The sequence below is a fragment of the Ambystoma mexicanum genome, chromosome 2p, assembly GCF_040938575.1.
Source record: "Ambystoma mexicanum isolate Mex_15411 chromosome 2p, UKY_AmexF1_1, whole genome shotgun sequence".
In the NCBI taxonomy this organism is placed as follows: Eukaryota; Metazoa; Chordata; class Amphibia; order Caudata; family Ambystomatidae; genus Ambystoma; species Ambystoma mexicanum.
In genome coordinates this window covers 415964697-415991993 of record NC_090923.1, presented here as the reverse complement: position 1 = coordinate 415991993, position 27297 = coordinate 415964697, and the positions used below count along the sequence as shown (strand labels likewise).

General features: G+C 47.7%; 1 protein-coding gene across 1 annotated transcript in view; it reads right to left on the bottom strand.

Moving 5' to 3' along the window:
* Positions 1 to 27297, bottom strand: part of ACOX2 (acyl-CoA oxidase 2) — a 1177957-nt gene that overhangs the window by 202473 nt on the left and 948187 nt on the right. Inside the window, exon 12 of the mRNA XM_069643758.1 lies at positions 2950 to 3167. Coding sequence (XP_069499859.1) covers positions 2950 to 3167 — 218 coding nt within the window. The remainder of the gene's footprint in view (positions 1 to 2949; positions 3168 to 27297) is intronic.

Genomic DNA, 27297 nt, shown 5'->3' with positions numbered 1-27297 from the left:
GATGCGTTGATGCAGCACGATCCCCTGCGGAGCGCCACCACAGTGTCCCCTCCCCTGGCAGCAAACGAACACTCCCAAAGCGGAGAACGGTGCAAGCAGATTACTGGGGAAAGGAAAGGGGGGCCAGACACGCTGCAATTCTCTGCGTCCCTATGCGTAGGTGTTTAAGAGTAGGTGTTTAATGCCACAATTTGAGGGACCCTATCTTATCAAGGAAGTGATCAATCCATTGGCAGTCAGGTTGGACTTACGAAAGTCTTGGAAGATCCATCCCGTCTTTCACGTATCATTGTTAACAACTTGTTCAGATGGTAACATGCTTTGGTAGCAGGGTCTTGAGGAATATGAGGTGTGGGCCATCCTTGATACTAAGATGTCCCGGGGGTCAGGCTATTTTTGATAGACTGGAAGGGCTACGGTCCTGAGGACAGCACCTGGGAGCCCAAATCTAATCTGCACGCCCGGAGCTGATGACCCGTTTCCTTGCCTCTCGGAGGGGGTGCTGCCTCATTGGGGGAGGATAGTGTCAGGAATCCATCTCGTTGGCCTTCTCCCCCTTCACGCGTACCCTCAGTGATTCCCAGTACCTCTCTGTGTTTTACTCGCTCCTCCACGGCTCATTCAGCTTCAGCCCCTGCTCTCAGTAAAACATGTAAAACAAGAAGAACGTTGCTCACATCCCCAGTGCCTTCCCGTTCATTCCGACAACACTGGGGATTGTCATGGAACGGTGGTTGCCTGTACACAAGCGCTCTAGGCTACGCCATGTTCAACATCCTGCCGCACAATGCATTTCAGCTGAGGTTGATTTAAGCACCACCCAATGCCACTAACGCTGCTTCTGAATTTGTTTTCTTCAAGCCCTAACATACTATGGATCTTGCTTTCCTTGACTCCGATTGCGCAACCCTTGGCTCGTTATTCTTGGTACTGCTTTGATATTCTGTTTCTCTGACCTGGGAACTGTGATTGAATCTGTTTTGCCTCACGTCTTGTTACCCGATTTCGCTCTGAACGACTTGGAACGCTACCTGGATTTGTCCTTGCCTCACGTCTGGTTATCTGTTTCTGCTTGGAATGTTACTGACATCGGAACGTCTTTTGGATCTGACTCGCCGCAACATTTGTTTGTTATTGTGTTCACAGACTTTGGACATTTAAAACATGACTTGTGTGCTCGAACTAGTGACTGCCACTAATCACACTGTAGGCGTCCGCGTGCCGGCGGTGTTAGGTTTGGATTTTGGATTGCTACACCACTGACTGTCCTGTTACTGCTGGGAACTTCCATCACATCGGATCCCTTTTTCCCAAGCCTCCTGTTACATCCTGGGTAGGACCATTTTTCTCACCTTCCTGTTTATGGTCTGTGTGATTTCGTAGTGTCATCTTCCCTTGACTTCGTTTTAAAACATATTGTGGGTTTGTCTGCAGGCTCACGCCCCGCTAGCTGCATTAAATTCATAGACAACTTAAAGACGCACACACATAAGTGAGTTAAAGTAGATTCCATTGTTGTTTTTTGTTGCATTGTGAATTACTGTGAATTCTGAAATCGTGTCTTTCCTTGCAGTCAGCTGTGTCCCAGGCCGATAGGCCGATATCCATCTTTCAGGCAATCCTCCTTCAAATAGTCCCTTTGTACTTTTGGGAGTTGTCTTGTGGCCAAGAATTCTACACCTACGCGACGTGGTCAACTGCCCATAGGCAAGAAACCCAGAGGTTCTCGTGAGGGTCCTTACAATTTCACGGGGTAGAGGGTGCCTACTTCTCCAAAAATTATAGTTATATCTCCCATGGTGCTTTGCAGCAGAGAGACTTTTCAGAAATGAAAACCTGCCATTGTTTTCTTTGCTCGATGTGAGCAATTACTGCAGTAATATCAGGGAAATGTGAAAATGAAAAGTGCAAAAAAAGCTGTTTGGAGGAGGAAAAAGGTTGAAATCTCATCAGGCTAGAGGTGGGGAGGGGGAAAGAGGCGATCATGTCAAGTTGGGGGTGGTCTGGAGAGCCAGTTGCAGTTCAGATGTTTTTGCATTAAAAGGGGAATTTCAGGAGTATGTTGCAAGATTTCCACTGTAATAACGGACTACGCGCTCGGAAATGAAAATGCGTGTCACGAAGCAGAGAGAAAGGGAGTAATAGGAGGGGGCCAGGGAGATCAAAACCATCTGAGGTGGGTGGGGGACTAGGGAAAAGAAAAGGAATGAGGCACATGGGGATTGCCCGTGAGGACTTTTTAATTTTCACAGTAATTAGCGCAAGATTACTGCAGTTTCGGGTTAATATCGGGGGAATGGAAACAAAGGGTGAAAAATGAATAGGTGGGGGACATCTGTTGTCATCACATCTACTAGGCAGGTGGAAATGGGTCTTTGTGCCAGAAGCCCTGGTCAGTGGGCCCAAAAGAAACCTATTGGTCCAACATGTGCAGGGGCCCTTGTTGAAGGCCATGATGAGTGGGATTCAAAGAAACCTAGTATATTAAAATATACAGTGGGCATGGCCGAAGGCCATGGCTAGTGGGCCCCAAGGAAACCTATAGGTGGAACATGTACAGTGGCCACGGCCCAAGACCTTAGCTAGTTGCCCTTGAATAAACTATAGTATAACAAAACCCTGGAAATTCACTGAAAAAAACTTTAGTTAAGGGACAGTTAAGGTGATCAGATTCAACGCAAAAAAAACCTTGAAATTCACCTTCCATGCGGCAGCCTTTAACATTGGAGGAGGTTGGATAGCTAGCTTGACTCCATGGGACAGATACGTCCTAGCTTAAACACATTTGTGTCTGGGACAAGACAGGCCCCCACATTTTTTGTGTGTAGGTCTAGTTATTAAGCAAAAGAGCTTAAGAAAACATTCAGCAGAATAAGCTTTCATCTGCACACTATCGTATTTTGAAAAAGTTTTCACTGTTGCTATAATCCATGTGATAGAGGAACGTACCGCACCACAGCTAGAAGGTCCAGGTAAGAAGCAGTAGCCATGTCCAACTGTTGTCCAGACAAGTATCCATCATGTAGAAAACCTCCAGCATTTGTAAAGATGCCATGTAATGCAAAGAGGTCACAAAGAGGTTTGATGGCCGCCTGGACTGAAGGTTCATTTCCAAGCCTTTTCACTTCATCTACAAACACTCTCACAGTCGTAAAGTGACAGTGGGCCTGAAAAATAATGACAGTATGGGGCATCACAATATGTTCAAAAAAGCAGAGTACACTGAAATACATTATTATGGTTTTCATATTTGATTAAATCATGTAATTTGCATTGCACCGAAACCATCTCTTGGCATCGATTATGATATGATATATGATATTATCTTTTATTTGTATCGCGCTCGGACACAAGTGTTTCAGAGCGTGACCAGGCAAGGGAGGAGAACAAGGGAGACCACAGCACAACATAAAAACGATCTTACTAGGCCCAGTGACATTGAGAACGCGCAAGTGCATGGGAAAGGGAAAAGGGAAAACGTGCATGGGAGGGGGAGAGTGGAAAGTGCAGAAGCCGAGGAGCGCAGATAAATAAAATAAATAGAAAATTGAGGTAAACTGTGGTAGTGCAGCCAGCAAATGGCAAGTGCTGTGTTTAAGGCAGCAGACTAAGTAAGTCTGAATAAGTACAGAAAAAGAAGAAACATGGGGGGTGGTGTATGGGTACAGATACAGTCCCCAGTGCAAGAAGGTGGCAGGGTGAGTAGGTACCCGGGCCCAGGGGACAGAGGGTGGCCAAGTGCACAGTGCCAAGAGAGCAGATCAGCAGGGGAGAAGGGGAGCGAAGGCAGAAGCAAAGAGGAAGGTTTTGAGGTGCTTCCGGAACCAGAGATGGTTCTCCTCAAGTTTTAGAGTGGCAGGGAGGCTGTTCCAGAGGGAGGCCCCAGCCGGAGATAGAGATCTACCCCCAGCTTGTTTCTTTGAAAAACGACTGACCCTGAGGGAGTTAGAGGTAGAGAAGCGAAGAGCTCGACAGGGGAGCTATTTGTGGAGGGATAGCTGAAGGTATTTTGGACCCATGCCCCAGAAAGCCTTGTGGACAATGCAGAGGGTTTTGAATTTAATCCTTGCATCCACTGGGAGCCAATGGAGAGATTTCAAAGCTGGAGAGATACGATCCCAGGACTTGAGGCCAAGGACAAGTCTCGCTGTCCTGTTCTGGATAAGCTGTAGAGGGCGGAGAGTAGAGGCAGGTAGATTTAGAAAGAGGCTGTTACAATAGTCCAAGCTAGAGAGAATCAGAGCTTGGGATACCATGAGCTTCTGGGGGAAGGAGAGGAAAGGCAGAATACCTCTGAGGAGGTGCAGTCGGAAGTTTGACTTTTTAGAGACATCAGAGATATGGGCCGAGAGGGAAAGTGTGGAGTCAAAGATGACGCCAAGGTTCTTAGCCTCGCAGGTAGGGGTAGGAGGAGGGCCAAGGGAGGCCGGCCAGAGAGTGAGGGGAAAAGGATGGAGATGGTGTGCCGATGAGGAGGATCTCCGTCTTGCTGGCATTCAGACAAAGATCATTGGCGGCACACCAATTGTGAATGGCAGTTAGGCAGTCAGAGATGAGAGAGGGAGAGGAGGTGGCCGAGGGCAGCCAGAAAATGAGTTGAGTGTCATCAGCGTAGCACTGGAAATTTTAGCAGAAAATGGCAATGCAGTGAGCGAGAGTTGCTAGGTATTGGTTGAAAAGCCAGGGTGACAGGTTAGACCCCTGGGGAACCCCACAGGTGGAGAGGAAGATAGATGATAGGAAAGACCCAAGTTGGACCTGGGAGGGTCGATCAGAGAGGAAAGAGGTCAGCCAGGCCACAGCCTGATCAGTGATACCCAGATTATCACGGAGACGGTTGAGCAGGATGGTGTGGTTGACCGTGTCGAAGGCAGAAGAGAGATCAAGGAGGATGAGGACAGAGGGAATGTTAGAATCAAAGTTGGAGAGCAGATCTTCACGGATATTGAGGAGAGCAGTGTCCGTGCTTCTGGCCGCTCTGAAGCCAGACTGGTGGTCATGGAGACAACCAACAGAATCTGAATGAAGGTTAAGCTGAGAGATGGCCAGCTTTTCCAGGGGTTTGCCCAGAAAGGGGGTAATGGAAATTGGGTGATAGTTTGCCGGACAGGAAGGATCAGCTGTGGGTTTCTTGAGAAGAGGATGCACAAGGCAGTGCTTCACAGGGGAAGGGAAGGATCCTGAGGCAAACGAGTGGTTGCAAAAATCAGCAAGGGCAGGAGCGAGGGTGTCAATGTGGTCCTTGATGGTTTTGGAGGAACAGGGATGAACCTGTTTTGACGAGGCTTTCATAGATCGGACTTGTCTAGCGACCTCGTCAGAGGAGAAAATAGGAAAGGAAGAGAAGGATGGTGGGGGGGGGTCCTTAAAGGGGGGTCTCCAAGCACAGACAGAGGGAATAGGAGTGGGAGGGGAGGCGAGGGTGGACAGGATGCCCTGGGTTTTTAGAGATAAAGTGCGAGGCAAGGGCATTGCAGAGACCTGGGAGGCAAGAGGAGGGGGCGAGACTGCTGCAGGGTTGGCAAGCTCCTTGCAGATTTTAAAGAGTTCGGCCGAGTTGTTGGATGCCGCAGAGACACGGGCTTGAATGTGGGCTCTCTTCTTAGTGCGGACAGAGAGTCTGTATTGCCTTTGGAGCAGGCGACAGGCCAGTTTGTCAGAGGATGAGCAAGAAGACCTCCATTTCCTCTCAGCCACCCTACACTTACGTTTAAGTGTAGCTAGGTCGGAATCATACCATGAATTGCACTTGGCTTTGGAATTCAAGCGGATCCTCATGACAGGGGAAAGAGCATCAAGAGTATCAGAGATGGAAGAGTAGAGAAGGGACAGGGTTGTGTCGGGGTGTGAGTCAGCCAGGGGAGGAGGAGGAGGGGGATAGAAGGTGGCAGCGAAAGCCTCAGCTGAAACACGCTTCATAGGTCGGATGTCCGAGAAGGTAAGTGGAAGTGTTGGGGTGTGGTTGGCTTGGGGAGAAGAGTGAGAGATGGGAGGAGAAGAGGCAGTGGTCACTCCAGGAGAGAGGAGTGGTCAGAGGAATAGAGAGGGGGGGGCCGGGGGAGATCAAGACATCAAGTGTGTGTCCTGCAGAGTGCGTCGTGCCAGAGGGGAGAATAGAGAGGGAGAGGGTATCGCAGAGGTAGCGAAAGAGCAGGGATGAGGGACAGTGAGAATCGAGGTGAATGTTGAGGTCACCAAGGAGGAGGAGTTGAGTGGTTGAGGCCAGGAGGGAGGAGGAGAGGTCGGCCCACTCAGAGAGAAAAGAGGTGATTTGCCCGGGGGGCCGGTAGAGAGTAGCAAACAGTAAGAGAGTGGCTAGGAGAGAGTGAGAGCCTGCAGACAAGCCATTCAAAAGAGGAGTAAATCTGAATGGGAATGATAGTGGCAGGAATCCACTCAGGAAAGATCAGGGCTACGCCCCCTCCAGGTCGAGTGGATCTGGGTGCGGAGAGGATCTTGTAGCCCTCAGGGAGTAAAGTGTCAAAGCTTGTGACAGAGCTAGCCGTGAACCATTTCTCCGTAAGACCGAGGACATCAAGGTCCAGTTCTTCAAGGAGGTGGCAGATGTCAGAGGCATGTTTGACAGCAGAGCGAGAGTTGAGAGTGGCAAGATGAAGAAGGTTGCCGGCCTTAAAGACCTTCTGGGGAGGGGTACAAATCAGAGGTACGCCCTGCAGAGTTGTGGAGGTAGCCTGAAGAGTGGCAGAGGAGGAGGAAAAAGTGGGTAAGCTAGCCAGGGAGTGAGAGGAGGGGACAGCTGGAGATGAGAGGAAGTTGACGAGGCGAGGGAAACGCCTATCGAAGAGGAGGAGATTGGCCTGAGGACCTTGGACCATGACAGTGCCATTTAGGTAGACATTAAGGATGACTCTTGAGGAGTCGAAAGAAGCCATGAGGACATCCCAGCGAGTGCCACCATTAATGGGAGAGGAGGAGACAGGACAAAGCACAGAGATCATATGGGGGGTCCATAGATCCAGCGAAGGAACAACAAAGAGGATGTCGGTGAGGGTCTGTCTGGAAGAGGCGCTGGTATAGGTATCAGCAATGGGGAGTCCAGGGTTGGAGGCCAAGATATCCTTTTTAAATTTCTTTTTTCCAGACTTAGTGAGAAGGGAAGGGTAGTTGATAGAGTAGCAGTTGGAATAGATGGGAGAAACAGAAAGCGCCATGAGTGGAAATGAGAAGAGGCAGAGGGAGGAGTAAGCAAGTAAAGCAGTATTGAACAGTCACTGGGCTAGCAGGTTACAATCAATGGCCAAAAGTTAAATGCAGAAATACACTGAAGTTGAACTTTCAAGTAAATGCAAAAATACACCCAACTTTGACTTAAAGGTTAAATGGGAGACCAGTAGTTAAGGAATTTAGAGTGGTAGTCAGATGGTAGAGGTGCGTATAGATAAGCTTCACATGAGAGCATGACAGGAAGGGTTGAGTACCCTCTGAGAAAGGAGTTCAGGTAAATCAAGGAGGGAACTAACCCAAACAGAATATGGTAAGAGAGTCATGGCAGTCCAATAGTCCCGGGAAGCAGCCTCAGTGACAATGAGGGTTTGGCTGTTGCAGAATCTCATTATGCAGCCTGTGAAGCAGACAGAGAAGCTGACAGGGACCTTAGAAAGTAGACCTTTGAAACAGGGGCCGGCTGAAGCCTGCCGGTCCCCCGATTGGCTTGAAAACAAAGCGAACAGCCAATCGCTGCAGACGATAGAGGAAAGCACTTTGGATACACGGCCAGCCTCATGCAAACAGGGAGGCTAGGCAGCCATAATGGAAAACCTCAAACACACTGTGAGGCAGCAGGAAACATCCATTTCATTGAAATGAGTCGGTGCAATTTAAAGCAGCAGAAGACTGCCAATTTGCACAGTTTAATTTCTGAAATTAAAATGGTTTGCCAAGTGAAAAAAACCGCTTGTTTCTGGTGCTGCAGGGACAATGGCAATGCACCTACCTGGTGCAGTAAGTGTCCGTGGGCCCAACAGATCAGGAAACTTAGGAAGGATGGGAGCTTCAGAAAGACATCGAGCTCCGTAGGATGTAGAAGGCAGAAAGTCTTCTACATCCTTTAATTTCATTTCGGTAGAACAAAGCATACCATAAAACACACCAAAAATGTGCAATCAACAATATTACAAACAGGAAATAAAATGATTGGAATTACATTAAAAAGCTCTTAAAAACAAAACCACAAAACTCAAAAACCAACAAATCTTGATAAACTTTTTCTCAAAGACAAAGCACGCTTTTACGGAAATCAAAACAGCCCACCCCACCTGACAGTGTCCACCGGTAACAGATAATACAATGCTGGCTCATAATGTTGAAAAAACAGGTTTCAATACATCCTCTCAAATTGCTGAAAAAGTGGGGGCAAATCTTTTTTAGACGCCCCACAGAAAACACATGACTGATCCACATTCCCCTTGGACCAAACCACCAACACAGCTCTTAAATGAATACAATTTAATACAATTAAAAATATGCCCTTGAAACAAGAATGCGCTGAGACGGATACTGAGCCCAGCTCAGATATTTCTGAAGGCCAGGAGATGTGATAATCAAATGTTTCCTGTAAACTGGCTTCATAATCTCCAAAGACTCTCTCTTATCCCCAGTACCCAGTAAACTGAAGTACACTAGCTTTCGCATATTTTGCCGCCTTAAAAGATAAAAGAGTTGTTGTAGAGAAACAGTGGCCCACACCCGCATTTGCCAGCAGGGCTTTAATATACCCAAGCCAGGGAATCTTCAAATAGGGGTCTCTATGCACCAGATAACTGATTAATTTCTGGGTCAAGGTAGCTTTGATGTTCCCCCAAATTCTGAGCCAGTGACTGGCCAGCAGGGATGCGACCAGGTCACCCAGAAAGCGGCTGCCAAGTTCTTTGTGAACTGCAGAATTGGGGGTTGGCCTAGATAACCCCAAAATGCTCTTAAAAAATGTATTCTCAACCACCTGAAAAGGCTCCATTTTCATGCACTCATCCTACTATATTTAACACGCTTGTGATAGTGTGTTCAATGGAAAAATAAATCTAAGTTTTTGCACCTCAACTGGTCTGGAAGAGTGTTGCGCAACTGGGAACCTAGAGTTAAATGGTGTCTGGTTCAGACTATAAACATGGTCTACCTGGCTGAAAGGGTTTGCTTCGATTCAAAAGGTAGATCTGGGGATTCTGATGCAGGTACAATGTTTTTAATGATCCTCTGTCTGCCAATGGTAGATATTTAGGTAATAATGTCTGAATACTCATGTTAGCGGCATGTACAGCCAGGCACCATGGGCATTATTACCATTAGGACCCCAAACCAAAGGTCTGGTGTTGATGGCAATGGGGTGCTTCATTTTTTAAGACATCCTTTGAGCTCCGCGAACAACACACACCAGTAGTTCAAAAAAAGTGGTTGCAATTTCAAAACATGTGATGCGCACAGGGACCTGCTCATGGGCTTACGGTCCCTAAGTGTGGGCGGCCACAAAGAGACAGTACGCAGCGCAGCAGATGCAACATCATCTTCTTTATTAATACTGTTATCGAACTGCCTACAGGAAACACACATGACATGTTTCCTGCCAGGCAGATGAGACATGAAAAGGGGCGAGTAGCCTGTGAATAACTAGAACATTACATCTTCCCCCACACAAATCATAACATACAGTTACTCTTTCTATTTCTTCAATCCACCTCGTGGGTCGACGCACAACCCTCTTAGATGGACTTCGACTATAGGCTGGCTTTGCTACCTCATAGTCACTGTCGTCAGCAGTTTCCACATCAGCTTCCATATAGTCGTAACAGCCGTCTGACGGATCGTCATCACCGAGTTCTTCTTTTGATGATGTCTCTTCAGTGAAAGGCTGACAACCCTTTCAGAAAAATGATGAGTTCCGGGTGGCAGAGACAGCATCGTTCTTAGCTGAGACCACTGACCCTTTGATGTCCGTCACTTGCAATGGCTTAGGATGAAACGCAGGCATGTCCTTCTGTGTCTGTCTCTGATGCACCAGCACTGAGTCACCTAAGTGAATGTCATTCTCTCGTGCTCTCCTTCTCTTATCAGCATAGTTTTTCATCTTTTGTCTGCCTGCGCTGTCCAACTCACGAGCACGTCTTGTCCCATCTACTTCCGGTGCCTTGCCGGCGCGTGTGGCAGACACATGCAGATCTTGCGGTTGAACATGAATTCCGAGGGACAGACCGCTATGGCGCTGTGTGGGGTGTTCCGGTAATCCCTCAGTAGCGCACAGATGGCTTGCATGAAAGATCCATTTGTGATGGTACATACTTGAAGCGTACGTTTCATGTCGGCATAAATCATTTTATAGTCTCATTGGCCTGGGGCCATAGCGGTGCGATTTTCCTGTGTTGGAAACCTAAGTGCTCTGCAAACATGGTGAATTCCTGGCCACTAAAAGGGGCACCATTGCCAGTCTTTATCACTTAGGGGACACTAATTCCGGAAGGCCTCAACTAGTTAAAATGTTAATGTTAATCTTAAAGGATATTTGTACCGCTCACTATCGCCACCGGAGTGGTCCCCTGGCGCTTTGGCGGCTCTGAAAAGGGAGAAAGGGGGGGGGGGTTTAGTCAGTGGGAATAAGCTGGAACAGTGATGTGCTGTTGGCAGCCTCAGCCCGGTGGGTCCGTTGGCTGGGCTTGGGGTGTTTTACGGTCTGTAGTCGTTGTGTGCTGTTGTGCAAGTCTATGTGTGGTTTGTTTTGTTGTTGCAATGTAGTGAAGTTTGTGCGGATTGCTGTATTTAGGCTTGTGGTTGTGTTTGTTAGAGTTTGAGAGGTGTATGCAGAGGGCTGAAGTTGTTAGTGCATTATTTAGTTGGCATTGCTGTCCTTGCAATTGTGTCAAGGTGTGATGGCCGCTATCATTCGCTATTCCATCCAGGTGTGGAATTTGTCATCCCTCACAGTTTCATTCAAGTGTAGCACATGCTAACATTCAGAACCCCGTCTAGAAGTGACGGAAGCTAGAATTAAGGATGACATCTAAGTGTGGCACATGCTAACATTCACAATCCTGTCTAGATGCGATGAGGACTAAAGTTAAGGATGACATCTAAGTTCGGCACATGCTAACATTCATAATCAAACTTGATGCAATGAGGGCTAATGTTAAGGATGACATCCAAGTGTGGCACATGCTAACATTCATATTTCTTATCTAGATGTGATGAGGGCTGAAGTTAAGGATGAAATCTAAGTGTGGCACATGCTAACATTCATATTCTATCTAGATGCAATGAGGGCTTAAGTTAAGGATGAAATCTAAGTGTGGAACATGCTAACATTCACATTTCTATCTAGAGGTGACGGAAGCTAAAGTGAAGCTAGTGCGGGGATGATGGCATGTGCACTAGTGGAATATAACAGATGAACGTCAGAGTATCGCGACATCTCGTCAATGGCCACCAGTATGTAATTTCTGTTTGCCAAAGGCCCAAACAGGTCAACTGCCACCTCATTCCATACATTCAACAGCATGGGAGTCTTCTGCAAAGGTTGAGGGAACGTGCAGGGTGGAACAATCTTGTATATCAGGCAGTCTTCCAGGGCCTCCTGTATCTTGGAGACCATATTGGGAAACCACACCTCTGTCCTCAATTGCTGCTTGGTGGACACAAGTCCTCTGCGACCCACATGTGCAAGCTCAATGATGCGGTTCTGTAAGGAGAGGGGAATGACAACCCGGTTTTCTTTGAGAATTAGCCCTTGCGCCGATGTGGACAGCACATCCCTCATGAGCGTGAAAGTGTGCATAATCTTCTGCTGGTCGCTATTAAGCACGGCCTCTCCGCTCATTGTGGTGTGTTGTCGCCCTGCACGAATGTTCTCCTTCACCAGCAACAGCAGTTCATCTCATTCCGTTCGATGGACAATTTCTAGAATTGTCAACGCTGTGGATAGCGCCTTGTTCACCAGGTAGTTGACATACTGGTCTGCCTTGAAGACGCCAGGGAGTGGAAATTGGGGGAGGATATCAGCGGGGTTGCTCTCCTTGCCAGGTTTGTGAACTATTTCGAAGGAGTACTTCTGTAGATGGAGGCCCCACCAAGCAATTCTGGGAGGCTTTTTGGCATTGGGCTTGCCATAGATGGTGGTGAGGGCCTGATGATCGGTTAGAATGGTGAATTTCTTTCTGTATAGAAACAGATGATGGTGCTCACAGGCCCACACCACGGCCAAACTTTATTTTTCTTGCTGTGAGTAGGCACGCTAGGTACTTGACAGGCTCCTGCTGGTGTAGGAGACAATGCGATTCAGTGAGTTGGATCCTTTTTTGTACTGCGCCAGTATGGCTCCTAGGCTTACAGGGCTTGCGTCCACCGTAACCTCGGTCTTCAACTCCATGTCATAGTATGACATGCATGCAGCCGATGAGATTCAAGATTTTATTTCCTGGAATGCATCTTTGGATTCATGGGACCAAAAAAAACTCCTGTCCCTTCGCGGGAGGAGGCACAAAGGTGCGCTGACGGAGGCAAAGTCTTTGATGTACTTCGTACAATACCTGGCCATTGCTAGAAAAGACCGGACAGCTGAGACAGAGGATAGTGTGAGTGTGTCGATGAGTGCCTGCACTTTTGCTGGGTCTGGTTGCAAACCATTGCACGAGAAAATTTGGCCAAATAACTTCAGCGTGGACTTACTAAATACGCACTTGTTGAGGTTGAGTCTCAAATGTGCACGTTGTAGTGCCATTGAAACCCTTCATAGGGTGTGCGAGCTTCTTGCATGGCCCCAAATATCAAAATGTCACTGCTGTAGTTTAAACGCTGGGTGATGTGCTTGATGACCTGCCGAATCTCATTTTGGAAGATTTGGCGAGGACACTCCGAAGCTTAGCCATTTGTACCTGAACAGCCCATCGTAAATGTGTTGATATATCTACTGTCCGGGTGTAATTCCAGGTGATGACAGCCTTTGTTTAAGTATAATTTAGAAAACACCTTGGCACCATGCAGCAGGTGCATCATATCAGTCATTCGAGGTGAGAGGTACCTTTGTCTTTCTATCACTTGATTCAGCATTCTCATGTCCACACATAAACCTATCTTGTCACTGTGTTCTCTCTTAGGTACTTATACGATGGGGAGAGACCCACAGCGTTGGGCCTTTCACATGCTCTATGATGTCCTGGGCAAGCCTGAATTGTAGTTCCTGTTCAACATGTACCTGAATGTTTAGGGGAATCCCTCTGTAGTGCTGAGCTGCTGGATTTATGTGTTTGTCGGTGTGTGTTTTTACCTGCTTCCCCTTTAGCTTTCCCAAACCTTGAAAGAGTGATGGGAATATTTGCACTACCATGTCGGTTGGGCTGGCGGTACATGCTGCCACAATCCAATACATAATGTTTACCAGGCCCATCTTGACTGCTGATTTGAAACTCAATATGCTGCCTCCTGGCATGTCACTTTTTACGACGTACATTCTTGCTGTTTCGGCCTTATCCTTGTAGGAGCTGGTGCACTCAAACATTCTGACACACAGGGTAGTAGTTAATGTGAGCCATTAAATGTCCATGTCCGAAGGCTTCAAGTTGATGGGACGCTTCAGTGTGACAAGTTGATTTACTCATCACATTCACGGTAGCCCCTGTGTCTGTGAGAAACTCCTGGGTGCTGCTGTTTATTTGTAAAGGTAATGTTGGGCTGAATTCCGTTGCTGTCCTGTTTTAAATGGTGTGTACGTATCCTCTCTTTCTGTCACCGCTGGAGACTGACTCGGATCCGGACTGACGTCTTGGTGACGATTCGATGTAGCACACGTTGCGCCTTGTGGACCTCTGCTTCTGTTTTTCTGGTGTGGCAAATCTGTGCCGTTCATAGCGCCATCCAGTGGTGTGCTTCGGGCTTCGAGGCGATGCACAATGCCTTTCCGGGAAGCTTCTCCTGCTGCGACGGGGTGTTAGCCTCCGGGGCGTGGACTTGTGTCCCCCGGATGTTCTTCCTGTGCATCTTCTCTCCAATTTGTGTGTTCCGTATTTGAACACCTTGCACATGGACCTGAAATGATTTTTTCTCAACAGGCATCACACCGGTTTCCCATGGGGAAGTCGTAGCCACACAGGTAGCATTTCAGCATGCCCTTCCTGTGCGTTTTGTCCGACTGTTTTATCTGACAGATAGGGGCAGAGGTTGTGTGAGAGATGGTGACCTTCCCCATGGATTCAGCCTGCGTCCTGCGTGTCAATGGCCATGTCAGCTCTAGCCAACATGAGAATCTCTTCTAGGTATCGTCTCTTCTGGAGTAGCTTCTTGCGAAATGTCAGGGGGCTTGCAGCCGGCAATCACCTGGGACCAGAGGGCCCCATCGGTGGAGTAGCTGATGAAATCGTAGTATTTCAATCTCTCCCCTCAGTCTCATGACGAACAAACCCAAGGTTTCATCCTTGTCCTGCGTAGCAGTATAGCAAATGGGTATCTCGTAATCAAAGTTACGTGTGGGGCCAAATGGGCATTTAGGGCATCAATAACATCCATATATGAGACAGTGGTTTTGGGGAAGCAGTCCATAAACCATGTGCCTCACCGTGGGCCCCAGCAAGTGCATCAGAAGTCCTCTCAAACGTCTCGGTTCTCAAACCCCCAGAGCGTCTACATTGACAAAAATCCAAAAGCCAACAAGCCCACCTGGGCTCCAGACTACTTGCGACAGTAATATCAAAAGGTGGAACCCCTTGCAGCTGGACACTCTCGTGCTGCTGTTCATGTTATATGGGCGTGATTGGCGAGAAAGAGGAGGGGTTGGCAGGGAGGACACAGAAGGCACTTCGTAGGACATGTTAAAGGTGGTTCCTAACCTAGTTTCAACTGGCATTACTCTTCAGCAGACACCTTGGCAGGGTCTTCAACATAGTGGCCATTGGTCATGAACCATTATAGCCTTTTTTTAATAAGAATATTTTATTGAGTTTTCAGAGTATAAAGATCAAACAGTGACAGAACATTTCATTAAAGCACTTAATGAATTCATTAAACAACAATCAGTCCCCCCTGTGTCATTTGATAATCACAAATCCTAAAATAACCTGAGATCACCCAAACAGTCATACAAGGGTGAATATAGGAAAATACCCTGCCAGGTAGCAGTCAATAGATTATTACATGAAGTTTCTGCATTATAAACATTCATAATTCATTGCCTTCTCCAAATATACAACAATCAGGAAATGCATTAAACATGGCACCCTTCTCTTTAACTCTTACTGAAGTCTCAACAAGGAAGGAACCCACAAGATCGACGCGTATACAGAGGGGAGTGAAGAAGAAAGCACCACCCAGGGAAAGTAAGAAAGAAGATAGGAAGAGAAGAGAAGAGAAAAAAAAAATACACACACACAATGTCAATTACAGGAATTAGATGAGGGCTTCCAGCACCCACCTCAGGGCTTCAGAAAGTGTGTCAATAACAATGGCTGAAAGAACGTCTGTTCTTTGTCCCGCACAAAGTCCAGGAATGGCCGCCAGATGCGCGTAAATCTTAGCATCTTCCCTTCTAGCATAGCTGAGAGCTTTTCTAGGCCTAGCAACTCCCACACCTTCACCCACCAGTAAGCTGTATGAGGCCCCTCTATGGACTCCCAGAATCGGGCCCTCATGATCTGAGCCGCTATAAGGAGAGTAGAGAGAAGGGTTGCTCTATAACCACACATCGGAATGATCCATCATTTGGGGTATCCCCTAGAACTAACACCAGTGGGTCCATAGGAAGCAAGACCTCAGTAATCTCCTTAATTTTGGATCGTACTTCCAGCCAGAAGGACTGTATAACGGAGCAGTGCCACCACATATGTGCCAGACCACCTTTCTCGCCACAGCCATGCCAAGATGTGTCCGGATAGTCGGGGTTCATTGCATGCAACCTACTTGGGGGTAGATACCATCGGTAACACCGCTTAATAGCATTCTCTTTCACAATTGTACACCGCAAACTTGTTTGAGCTCTAAGCCATATCCTGTGCCAAGATTCCTCTGGAATCTCCAAGCCCAACTCCCCCTCCCATGTCTTCATAAAAGAGAGCTTCTCCCCAGAAGGGACATTCTCTAAAAGTTTATAACAGGCTGAAACTCTATGAACCTGCTGGCCTTCTAACACTTTTAATTCTATCCCAATAGGGTCTCTGGCCACAGCTTTGCGAGTGGCCCATTAGTTATCCAATGGGCGTAGCTGAATGTACCGAAAACGTTCAGATTCCAACAAATGACATTTTTCTTTGCATTTAGCAAACGTCAATGGTTCCTGATCGTTATACAAGTCCCTCAACCACATAGGTTCAGCGGGTTCCCAGTTGCGAAACGCGCCAACCACCAGGCCTGGCGTGAAGGCCGGGTTTTGGGAGATAGGGGATAGAGGGCCCAGGCCAGATTTGATCCCATTTTGAGCGCATGCCTTATCCCAACTCTGGAGTGTTAAAGCCGTAGTAGGCAGGAGAGCATGCCCAATGAGTTCGGGTCTCTCTGGGGAGGAATGGAAGTTATGCCAATGGGAATGGGGCTACAGTCTGTTCGATATCCTGCCATTTATGGGGCTCTAAATGGTTTGCCCAGGTCAGCATAGCGGTGACCCGTGCAGTCCTATAATATCTTTGAATCGAGGGCAGCCCCAGGCCTCCCGATGCTCTCCCCTAGTAAGGAGTTTAAGAGGTATTCTAGGCTTTCTCCCCTTTCAAACAAATCGACTCAATGCCTTCTGCCTCTCAAGGTCCCGCTCCGGAATCCGCACTGGAAGGGCTTGAAAGACGAATAAAAGTTTTGGAAGTAAGGTCATCTGAGTGTGCTAACCCGGCCCAACCAAGATATCTCCTGAGACTCGTAATGTAAGTGCCAATCCTTTGTTTCCTTCAGTAGGGCGGGTATGTTGGCCCTGAAGAGACCAGAGTTAGACGGAGTCAATTTTATTCCCAAGTGGGGATCTCAGTAGTAGACCCTGGAATAGAAAACTGAGCCTAGATAGTTGCCACCTCACTGGGGAACTCTGTCAAGGTCAATCCGATAGACTTGGATGGGTTCCCCTCAAATGCTGATAGTTCAGCAAAATGGGATAGAAGGTTCATCAACGGTGGGATGGATCTACCAATATCCCTTAGTAAGCACAGCAGGTCATCTGCGTATAAAGCTATTTTATGACATTGTCCTGCGTGTTCAAAGCCCATTATCTCAAGGTGGAGTCTGATTTGCTGCGCCAAGGGCTCCATCGCCAGAGCGAAGACTAATGGAGACAGGGGGGCACCCCTTCCTCGTCCCTTTGCCTAAAGTAATCAAGGGGGTCCAGCGTGCATTCACCCGAACCCTAGTTGAAGGAAATTGGAAACTTGAGAGTATTCATTTGGAGAATTTGGAACCAAACCCATCCAAAACTAGCCTCAGATACTCCCAGGACATGCTGTCAAACACCCTACGGGCGTCTTAAGATAAGATGAATAATCTCCCTGGGATCCTTGGGGCCAGAGCAATGAAGTTTATGGCCCGACGAAGGTTATCCTGCATTGAGCGATTACAAATAAAGCCTGTTTGGTCTTTCTCTATCAAAGTCAGAAGAATCTCGCCCAATCTTCCTGCTATAATCCTACTCAGCAACTTTGCATCCGTGTTTAATAAAGCAATCGGACGATAAGATATGCATTCTGTTGGGTCTTTCCCTGGTTTCAAAATCAAGGTGGTTGCAGATTCAGCCATGGATTTGGACACCGAGCCCGTGGTCCAAATGCTATTAAATAACTTAGTCAAATAAGGGGCCAGCGCAATGCCAAAGGTTTTGTAAAATCTGTTTGTAAGTCCCTTTGGGCCCGGGGCTTTTCCAAGCGGGAGGGAACGGATTGCAAGCTCCGTTTCCTTGAGCGTAAAAGGGTCCTCTAAGCAGTCCCGGAACTCCGGGGCCACCTGAGGCAACTGTGCCTCCTGTATGAATTCCTGGGCTAATCTCAGATCAGTATGAAACTGGGCAAGTGTTCCCTAAAAAAGTTTTCTATAATTTGAAGTTTCTCCTCCTCTGTGTTAATATGTTTTCCGCTAGCATCTCTCATGGAGTCTATATGATCACGACCTGCCTGCCTTTTCAATTTCGCTGCTAACAACCGATTAGCTTTATTCCGTCTTGAATAATAATATTGTTTGGTTCTCATAATGCCATATGCTGCCTGACTCGTATGGCGAGCTTCTAAGGCTTTGCAAGCTGCTCGCACGTCCCTGAGCAGTCGCCTGGAGCGTTTTCTTTCATACAATTCCTCCCTCTCTCGCAATTCCCCTTCCAACCGGTCCTGTACCTGTCTCCTAATTTCCCGTCTGACCACTGTTTGCGCTGTAATATGTCCCCTAATCACAGTCTTCCCGGCATCCCATAACGTAAGATAATCTACCTCCCCCGTGTCATTTTCAGAGAAGTAGTGAGCTATGGCTTTAGAAACGCTAACTCGGAACTGGGGGTCACCCAACAAGAGCTCATTCATGCGCCACATTCTTGCAGGGAGTGGTGCTGCCCTGAAAAGGGCCATTGTTAGTGATACTGGAGCGTGATCAGACAAATCCTGCAGGAGGATTTCTATGTCTTAACTGGGGAACCAATTTATCCGAAATGAGAAACATATCCAATCTGGAGAAGCCCCCATGTGCTGCAGAGCAAAAGGTATAATCACGCTCCTCCTAATGAGAAAACCGCCAAGCCTCAATAAGTGAATGTTCGCGGAGCAGAGAAGTGAGTGCCAACAAATTCTATCTGCAGCAAAGGGGCGCAAAGTCTCATCTACTAATGGATTGACCACAGCGTTAAAAGTCACCCGCCACCATGAGTTCCCCCTCGGCCTGTTCAAACAGCTTCGACAAAGAGGCGAATAACGCATCCTGATGAGTTAGGCACGTACAACGAGACCAGAGTCACCTACCGCCCCCATAATTCGGCCACCGACAGAATATATCTGCCTTCTCTGTCATGCAACACCTTCTGCACCTTCAGGGGGGCATCCCTACGCATCAGAATAGCCACTCCTCACTTCTTTAGAGCAGAGGAAGCCCAGTATTTAGTGGGATAAAACCTATTAAGCCGACACTCATCTGATTGCAAGAGGCGAGTTTCCTGAAGAAACAAGAGATCAGGATTGAGAGTAATTAATCTATGAAATAGAGATTTTTGTTTTAGAGGGTAATTTAGCGCTTGCACATTCAAAGTGAGGCAGCTAAGGTTCTGACCAGTACCTCCGATCTCGCACCGGCCTCTGCATAGCCCTAAAAACAAAATCCCTCCAAATGAAGAACCTTCCCCACAGGATCCCCACCCTCGTGTATCCCTGCGGATCCACCATACATTGATGGAGCGCATTCTGAGTAGTACAGCATTCCCAGAAACAGTAATGAGCCCCCCACCTGCTGTCAAGATAGCACCAGTATTGACATTGTGATAAGAACAGCTAAAAAAGAATGGCCAAAAGGCCACATCAGCCTTCACACAACAATGCAACATTGCACAAGGGCGACAACAGTGGGCGCAATCCATATCTGGGCGCCCGGTCAAATCACTCTCAGTCTCGCCTTGAGTGTAGCCCAAACGGGACAAAGTCCCAACATATAACCATAACAATATGCAACTTGACTCGCTGTCAAAAGCCAGATAGTAAGCAGGTAGATCAATATATCTCAACTAAGCTTGGTGTACGGGATAGTTGCCCAGTTCAGGTCCACAAATCATATAAAATTCAGCAATCATTGGATCAGGGCCAACTTCTCAAATCAGGTAGAGCCCACATTCCCCAAGCCCCCAGCTTGAAGAACCCTTCTCCACAGCCCATCCCTTGGATTTCCTCCTCATGTCTTTTGGCGTGGGGCTAACAGCCGATTCTCTCGAATCACCATTAACCATGTCAATGCCATCATCATCAGAGCCCGTCATCAGCTCGCTTGCCTCATCCTCTGAGCCGATAGAGTAGGGGCGGTTGTGCAGTTCGAAGAGAAGCTTATGGATATCCCCAACAATAACAGACCTTTTTCGCTTGGAGCCAGTCTGACTTTCTGGAAGCGCTTGCGTTTCGCTAATGTATATGGTGACAGGTCCTGGAAGAAAGTCATTGTAGACCCACGGAAATTCACTGGCTCTGCCTTTCTAGCAGCTGCCATTATTGCCTCTTTTTGGTGAAAGAAATGGACCCTAGAAAGGCAATCAGGAAGGAGATTCCGCCTCTGTTGGAGTGACGAGTAGACTTGGTGAGTCCCGTCTAAAATCAGTTCCTCGGACGTTGTTGCTGTAGGCTCCGTGGAAGGGCATCTGGTTAGATTAAATTAAATGCCCTAAACATAGCAATTTGCCAAAAAGGCGGGGAGAATCACTAGCCGCTGTGGCAAGAACAAAGCAGCGTCAGTGAAAATAACAGAGCCGGCGAGTTGGGGAGACTGATACAAGACCGGTCTGTGTTGAAGCCAAGGTTGCAAGCGGCAACATTGTATGGCGAGCGCGGACACGAACATTGTTTGAAATACGTGTGATAAAAGACGCAAGTAAAGTTGAACTGCTGGTGAGTGATTGAACTTTCAAACCAAGATACAATACCTTTGAAAGAGTGGTTCGGCACCACATGTGTGCTCAATCGAAGGTCTCTGTAGGGTATCCAGCTGAAAAGTAAAAGAGTTGTAGAGAATTGTGAATCGAAGTGGTCATGCGACAGGTCAAGCTAAATCCAGCACACAGTCGAAAGTCTTCGGTATTGATACAGTAAAGAAAGTTTGTGGCAAAGTATATAAATTTGGTCTGAGCCCGGCAGAGGGAGATCAACTGAAAGTTTTGTGAGTCTGAGCCCGGCGGAGGGGACCCGGGGTGAACAGAAAATCACCTGAGAATTAGTACATGTGAAATCCTAAGAAGAAAGAAACTTTGATGTTTGTTGTGTTGCATCAGGCCCTCTGAAAAAGAGACTTTGAATGGCAAATAGACTTTGGCACAGAAGGCCATGATGTTGAAGTTTTGAACTGGACCCTCGTGCTAGAGAAGCCAGAGACTGTGCTAAGCTAGAGTGTGCCGCCTTGTCCTGTTCAGAAAACGTGGGGAAGGGAAGCCAATGGCTTGACTATCCCGACATATCATTTCTTGAACACTTATTCTTTTGCATAACATCGTTTCCCACACACTTTGTATTTAGAAGTAAGTATTGGCAATAGGTTTATTAGTATAGGCCCTTTTATTTTGACAAGACACCATTAGGACTGCATTATTATTCGATGGTCGTAACTTGCTCCCATCTTTAGATTTGGGATTAGATAGGTGATTTTCAAACCCGACTGAAGTCCAATCAACACCCTTGAACTGTGATCACTTGTGTCTGTCCTAATGTTTGATACCAAGACTTCCTTACAGCAGCCACAAAGACATAGTACACAGCCCGGCAGATGCAACATCATGTTAATACAGCGATCAAACTGCCTACAGGAAACGTTGCGTTGCCAGGCAGATAATGAACACGAAAAGGGGCGCAGAGCCCATGAACAAATAGAACATTACACATAACAAGCCCTCTATATTCCCTTGCGGTCTAGGAGTGGCAGAAGAGGACAAACAGACACAAAAGGAAACTGAAGGTTTGGTTATTTAGTGTAAGTAAAGAGTAACATGTGATAATGCAAGCTTGTATCAGCAGATGATGCAAACATTCTAATATTTCTGATTGGCTCCAGTGCACCATCCAGGTGCGAATGATGAGAACACCCAACCACAGTGGCATCATCTGTGCTTGCTAATCCATTGATCCGATGCACTGCTTCAAAGTTTTAAAGGACCAAGATTTCTCTGGAAAATGTTCTGAAATCATTTGTATAGACCATCTCAATGTTAAAAAGCCATATTGTGATGGAGCTAGAGAATGTGTGTGAATGATGTTGCATCCGATTAGTCAAGCTCTTTCACCCTCATTCTAAAGCTTCTCTACACACAGTTGTGTGATCAATGAGTCACTGCATGCGGTGATGCAAGGCAAGGACATGCAGGACCGTCTGAGTTGCTGTGCCTTTTACTGCACCGCTGAACTCAACCTTGAGCGTTCAGCACCCTGTTGAATTTGGGGAGCGGAAGGTAGCCGAGGAAGCACATGCTTGAGAGAGACCACAAGGTGCAAGAGCCATAACAAATGGGCATCCCCTTCCAGTTCTGCTGTACACTTTATAGCTGCCAAATGGCCCCATATCGTGGTGACCCAATCCTGCCCTTTGAATTTGCGTGTTGGGAATTGTATTTTTATCCGCCCCATAGGTATGGGCCTTCAAGTTACAGCATACAAAAGTTAAAAGCAAATACTGGAGTAACGTTTCAGGCATCATTTGGGCCACAATGTGGCGTTGAGCTTGGCTCTTACGTTCTACCACGTTTATAGTTGATTAAATGCCTGTTACAAAGTTGTGTTCACTTAATCCACAGTGTTTCAGAAAGCCTGTGCAGCAGGTTGTGCCATAATACAGCCAGTTATGTGAGCCTATGTTTGCCAGTTTCGTAAACAGATGCAGCATGTAGAAGATAGGTTTCACACATTTTAATGACCCAATTTGATTTAAAAAGGTACTATTTACCATACATTTTTCCAAAAATGCACTGCTGTGTCCTACTAAAAGAGTTTGATAAAACAAATGAAAAGGGGTTTATTGTGGATGTGCATGCTGCTAGGCTGAAGTTCTTTACTGTCTTTAACAATGACAAAAAACATCCCTCTGACCTCTCCCATATTAGTTAGGAGGGTTAGCACCTCGCTCATACGCTTTTGATAAGGACAGGGGATGGAATGGCAACCGGCTACCATCGCCCACTGCTAGTTTTGTAGTGGGGTGTTTGGCAGGAGGAGCATATTAAAACCACCCATCTTTTTAGAGGCACTGAACCCGGAATTGTGTCCTGTCAAACAAACACCATTGTGCTCAACACATTTCAGGGGGGTGTTGTACTTGTCCCTTTTTGAATACTGGTCAAGCACTGACTGCATCTGGTGTATGCAATTTTAGGGCAGAGCTCTGTTTTGCTTGAACGAAAAACGAACATACCACTGCTCTTACCAGTTATGGCGGGGAAAGCCTGTTTTCAACTGACCACATTAAGTGATAACGATTCCTCGCCTCAAAGGACAGCACTAACCAGCAGACACACGCTTCATGTGCAATGGGAAACCAGACAAAATCAAAGTCTTAGACTTGTTTTGGCAGCTCTATAATTCATTGGTCTGACTGGGACAATGGTCTATGTGCTGGGCACTTTGGACCACCTCCGTAGTCCCACTGAGGCTGCTCTCATGCAGCGCTTGGTGCTTTACAAATACCTGGATAAATTGTTTGGGAGTCTTGCAGTGTCTGTACAGCGAAAACGCCCTTTTTCAGCTGAAGTTCCCAGAGCAGCTGTAGTCTAATTATTCTGGTCCTTACTAAACAATGCTGGATGAATGCCACCAGATTGCGAAGTATTTATTTCTCTATGTATGTTATTTACTCACAAGAGTGTATATAACTCAGACGTGGTGTTGTGGCTCATTTCCTTAGTCATGCATGCTCATCTGAATAATTTGCCATGTGACTTTGATGCCATTCCTATAGGCCAATTTATAGATTCGACTAATACCAGAGTTCGGTTTCTAAGCGCGGATCTGGGATTCCAAGACCAGCGCGCTAACCCTGTGCTATACTCCGTTCCCAGGAATACATCTTCGTTCTTCATAGGGGCACACTTTCCATATCAGACTAATTTCGGTAGATGAAAAAACAACACATTTTATAGTTGCATCACGGTATTCAGATGCAAAGTAACATATAAATAAACTGAGAAAGATATGGAGTGAACAAGTAAATACCATAATTTTACAAGGCTTTAGAAAACTGAAAATAGTAGAAGGAACGATATAAAATACAATATGTCCCTGCTACTGTCTGCAATCTTTACCTAGATTTGCAACAGAAGAACAAGTTACTTTCTTACCTGGTAACGTTCTTTCGATGGGATGGTCCGACGATGTATTCCATATCTATGACATGTAATCCCCACAGCTGTGCTGCTTCGGAAACTTTTTTCGGCGTCTGCGTCCATGACGTCGATGCGCCGTCGTCGAGGGCCTCCTCCGACGTCCGACGTCATCCGATGTGATAAGTAGGACGCACGACGCCCGTAGCCTCAGTTTTAGTTTTTTCCCCCAGAACGTGTGACACTAGTCAACTGCCAGTCAGACACAAAGCCTTGCGGAACGTAAGCTACAATCGCAAAAGAAATTCTGCAGCGGGGAAGGCAGGGCGGGAGCGTTATGGAATACCTCGTCAGACCATCCCATCGAAAGAACGTTACCAGGTAAGAAAGTAACTTGTTCTTCAAGGGGATTGGGTCCTCCGACGTATTCCATATCTATGACAGACTCCCAAAGCAGTACCAGAGCAAGGAGGAGGAAAAGAATTTAGAATCAAAATTTAGAATAGCCAATCAAATAGCAGAGCAAAGGACCGCCTTGCCAAAGGCCAGATCCTGTGCTCGGATGGAATTGAGGGAATAGTGACGTACAAATGTATGTACTGAAGCCCAGGTGGCTGCATCACAGATGTTGCGAATAGGAACACCCCTCTGCAGGGCAGTAGACGCAGCCATACCCCTGGTAGAATGGGCCCGCAAGCCAGCCGGTGGGTCCTTACCCGCCAAGCAGTAGCACTCCGAGATGGCCAAAATAATCCAGCGAGACAAAGTCTGTTCCGTCACAGCTTGCCCCAAACGCTTTCCAGCGTAACCAATAAAGAGTTGATCGTCCACTCTGACCCGGGACATGCGTGAAACATCAAAGTTAAAGCTCTCCTAGGATCAAGCCTATGGAGCCTCTCCTCTTCCTTACCAGGATGCGGAGGAGGATAGAATGCCGGAAGAACAACCTTCTGGGCCAAATGAAATTCTGTCACTACCTTCGGAAGAAAAGAAGGACGAACTCTAAGGACAACCCTGTCCTTGTGAAATACAGTGAAGGGTGGCTTAACTGAAAGTGCCTGTAACTCACTCACTCTGCGAGCGGAAGTAACCGCAACTAAAAACACAGTTTTCAGAGTTAACAGACTTAAAGGGCAAGAATGTAAAGGCTCAAACGGAGCACCCATAAGAAACTTAAGAACAAGGTTTAAATCCCAACCGGGCACCAGGAAAGGTGACGGAGGGAACACATTAGTGAGCCCTTTCAGAAACTGTGAAATTAAAGGGATTTTAAAGTAAGAACACTCTTCAGACGAGCGCTTAAAGATGGACAGCGCCGCCAGGTAACCTTTAATGGTACCCACTTGCAAGCCCCTGTGGGCCAAAGAAAGTAAAAAGGACAGAACCATGGGGATGTCACATGCAAAAGGATCCACATTCTGAACTCTGCACCAGTCGCAGAACTTACGCCAACGGCAACGGTACAGAGACTTTGTTGCTGGCCTTCGGGCCGAAAGCAACACCTCCATCCCGTCTTCAGGGAGGTCCCAATCCCTATACCTCAACCTTTCAGAAGCCAAGCGTGAAGGTTGAGGGATCTGACCTCTGGATGGAGAACCTGACCCCCCTCCCGTGAGAGCAGATCGTCTCGGTAGGGAAGACGACGCGGAGGGCAGATGGACAAGTCGAGAAGGTCTGGGTACCACGTCCTCCGAGGCCACGCCGGAGCAATGAGGGTCATCCGGGAACCGAACTTCTGTAACCTCCGCAGCACTTGCGGTATGACGGGGACTGGAGGAAACGCGTACAGCAGCGGGAATGACCACTCCACCACAAACGCGTCTCCTAAGGCTCCTTTTGGAGGAAATTCCTGCGAGCAAAACCTTTCGCACTTCCGGTTGACACTGGAGGCGAAGAGATCCACTTGAGGGGTCCCCCAAAGGGCGAAGATCTCCAGGAGAATCTCCTGAGCCAACTCCCACTCGTGAGAGATCGTGCTCTGCCTTCTCAGAGCGTCCGCCATCACGTTTTCGTCTCCAGCCAGATGAACTGCCGAGATCGAAACTTCCTGCTGGATGGCCCAGAACTCGAGCTGCATCGCCTCCCTGCACAGAGGAAGTGACCCTGCCCCCCCTTTTTGGTGAGGTAGTGCATGGCCACTGTGTAGTCCGTCAGGATCAGGACACTCTTTCCTCGCACAGTCGGCAGAAAAGCCTTCAGGGCTAGCCTGACGGCCCTCAGCTCCAACAGATTGATATGGAGTCTGGACTCCGAAGGAGACCAACGACCGCTGACTGTCAGCCCGTTGGCATGAGCTCCCCAACCCGTGAGGGATGCATCCGTCACGATCGTCACCTCCGGCCAGGGAAACCAAAATGGAGCCCCCTTCATCAAGTTGCCTTCGACGGCCCACCACAGAAGGTCCCGGGCGACCGAGGGCGGCACCTGAACCGGGTCCGACATCCTGCCGGAGGACTGCGACCATTGCGTCTTGAGCGCCCACTGCAAAGATCTCATCCGCAGGCGAGCCTCTGGCACCAGAAGAATGCAGGATGCCATGAGGCCGAGCAACCTCAAGAACTCGAACGCTGGGAGCGTCTGGGCATGCTGAAACGTGTGCACCATCTGCTGAATGTGAAGAGCCCTCACCTGGGGAGGAAAACACTGCCCCAGGGAAGTGTCGAGCACTGCTCCGATGTACTGGAGCCGATGTGTTGGCGTCAAATGGGACTTCTTTAAATTGAGGGAGAAGCCCAGCCTGTGAAGGGAGTGGCAGGTGACGGACAGATGATCCAGGACTTGCTCGGGAGAGCTCCCCCTGATCAACCAATCGTCCAGGTAGGGGTAGACGTGAATCCCCCCTTGCCTGAGATGCGCTGCCACCACCACCATGAGCTTGGTGAAAACCCTCGGGGCGGAGGTCAATCCGAACGGCAGGACCCAAAACTGAAAGTGCGAGTCGCCAACCGCGAACCTCAGGTACTTCTTGTGCTTGGGATGGATCGGCACATGGAAGTAAGCATCCTTGAGGTCGAGTGACACCAACCAGTCCTGAAGCTGAAGGGCCTGGAGGACTTGAGAGAGAGTAACCATCTTGAACTTGTCCTTCCTGAGGAGTTTGTTCAAACCGCGCAAGTCCATGATGGGTCTCAATCCCCCGTCTTTCTTCGAAATCAAAAAATAAGGGGAATACCATCCCTTGTTCCTCTCCGCTACAGGCACCAGTTCTATGGCACCTTTCTCCACCAGGGCTTGAATTTCCTGCGCAAGGAGCGGATCCGGACTCTGCAAAGAGAGGTTCCCCGGTGGATTGTCGTGAGGCCTGTGCCGAAAGGGAAGACAGTAGCCGTAGGTTATGATCTCCAGAACCCACACATCTGAAGTAATAGCTTGCC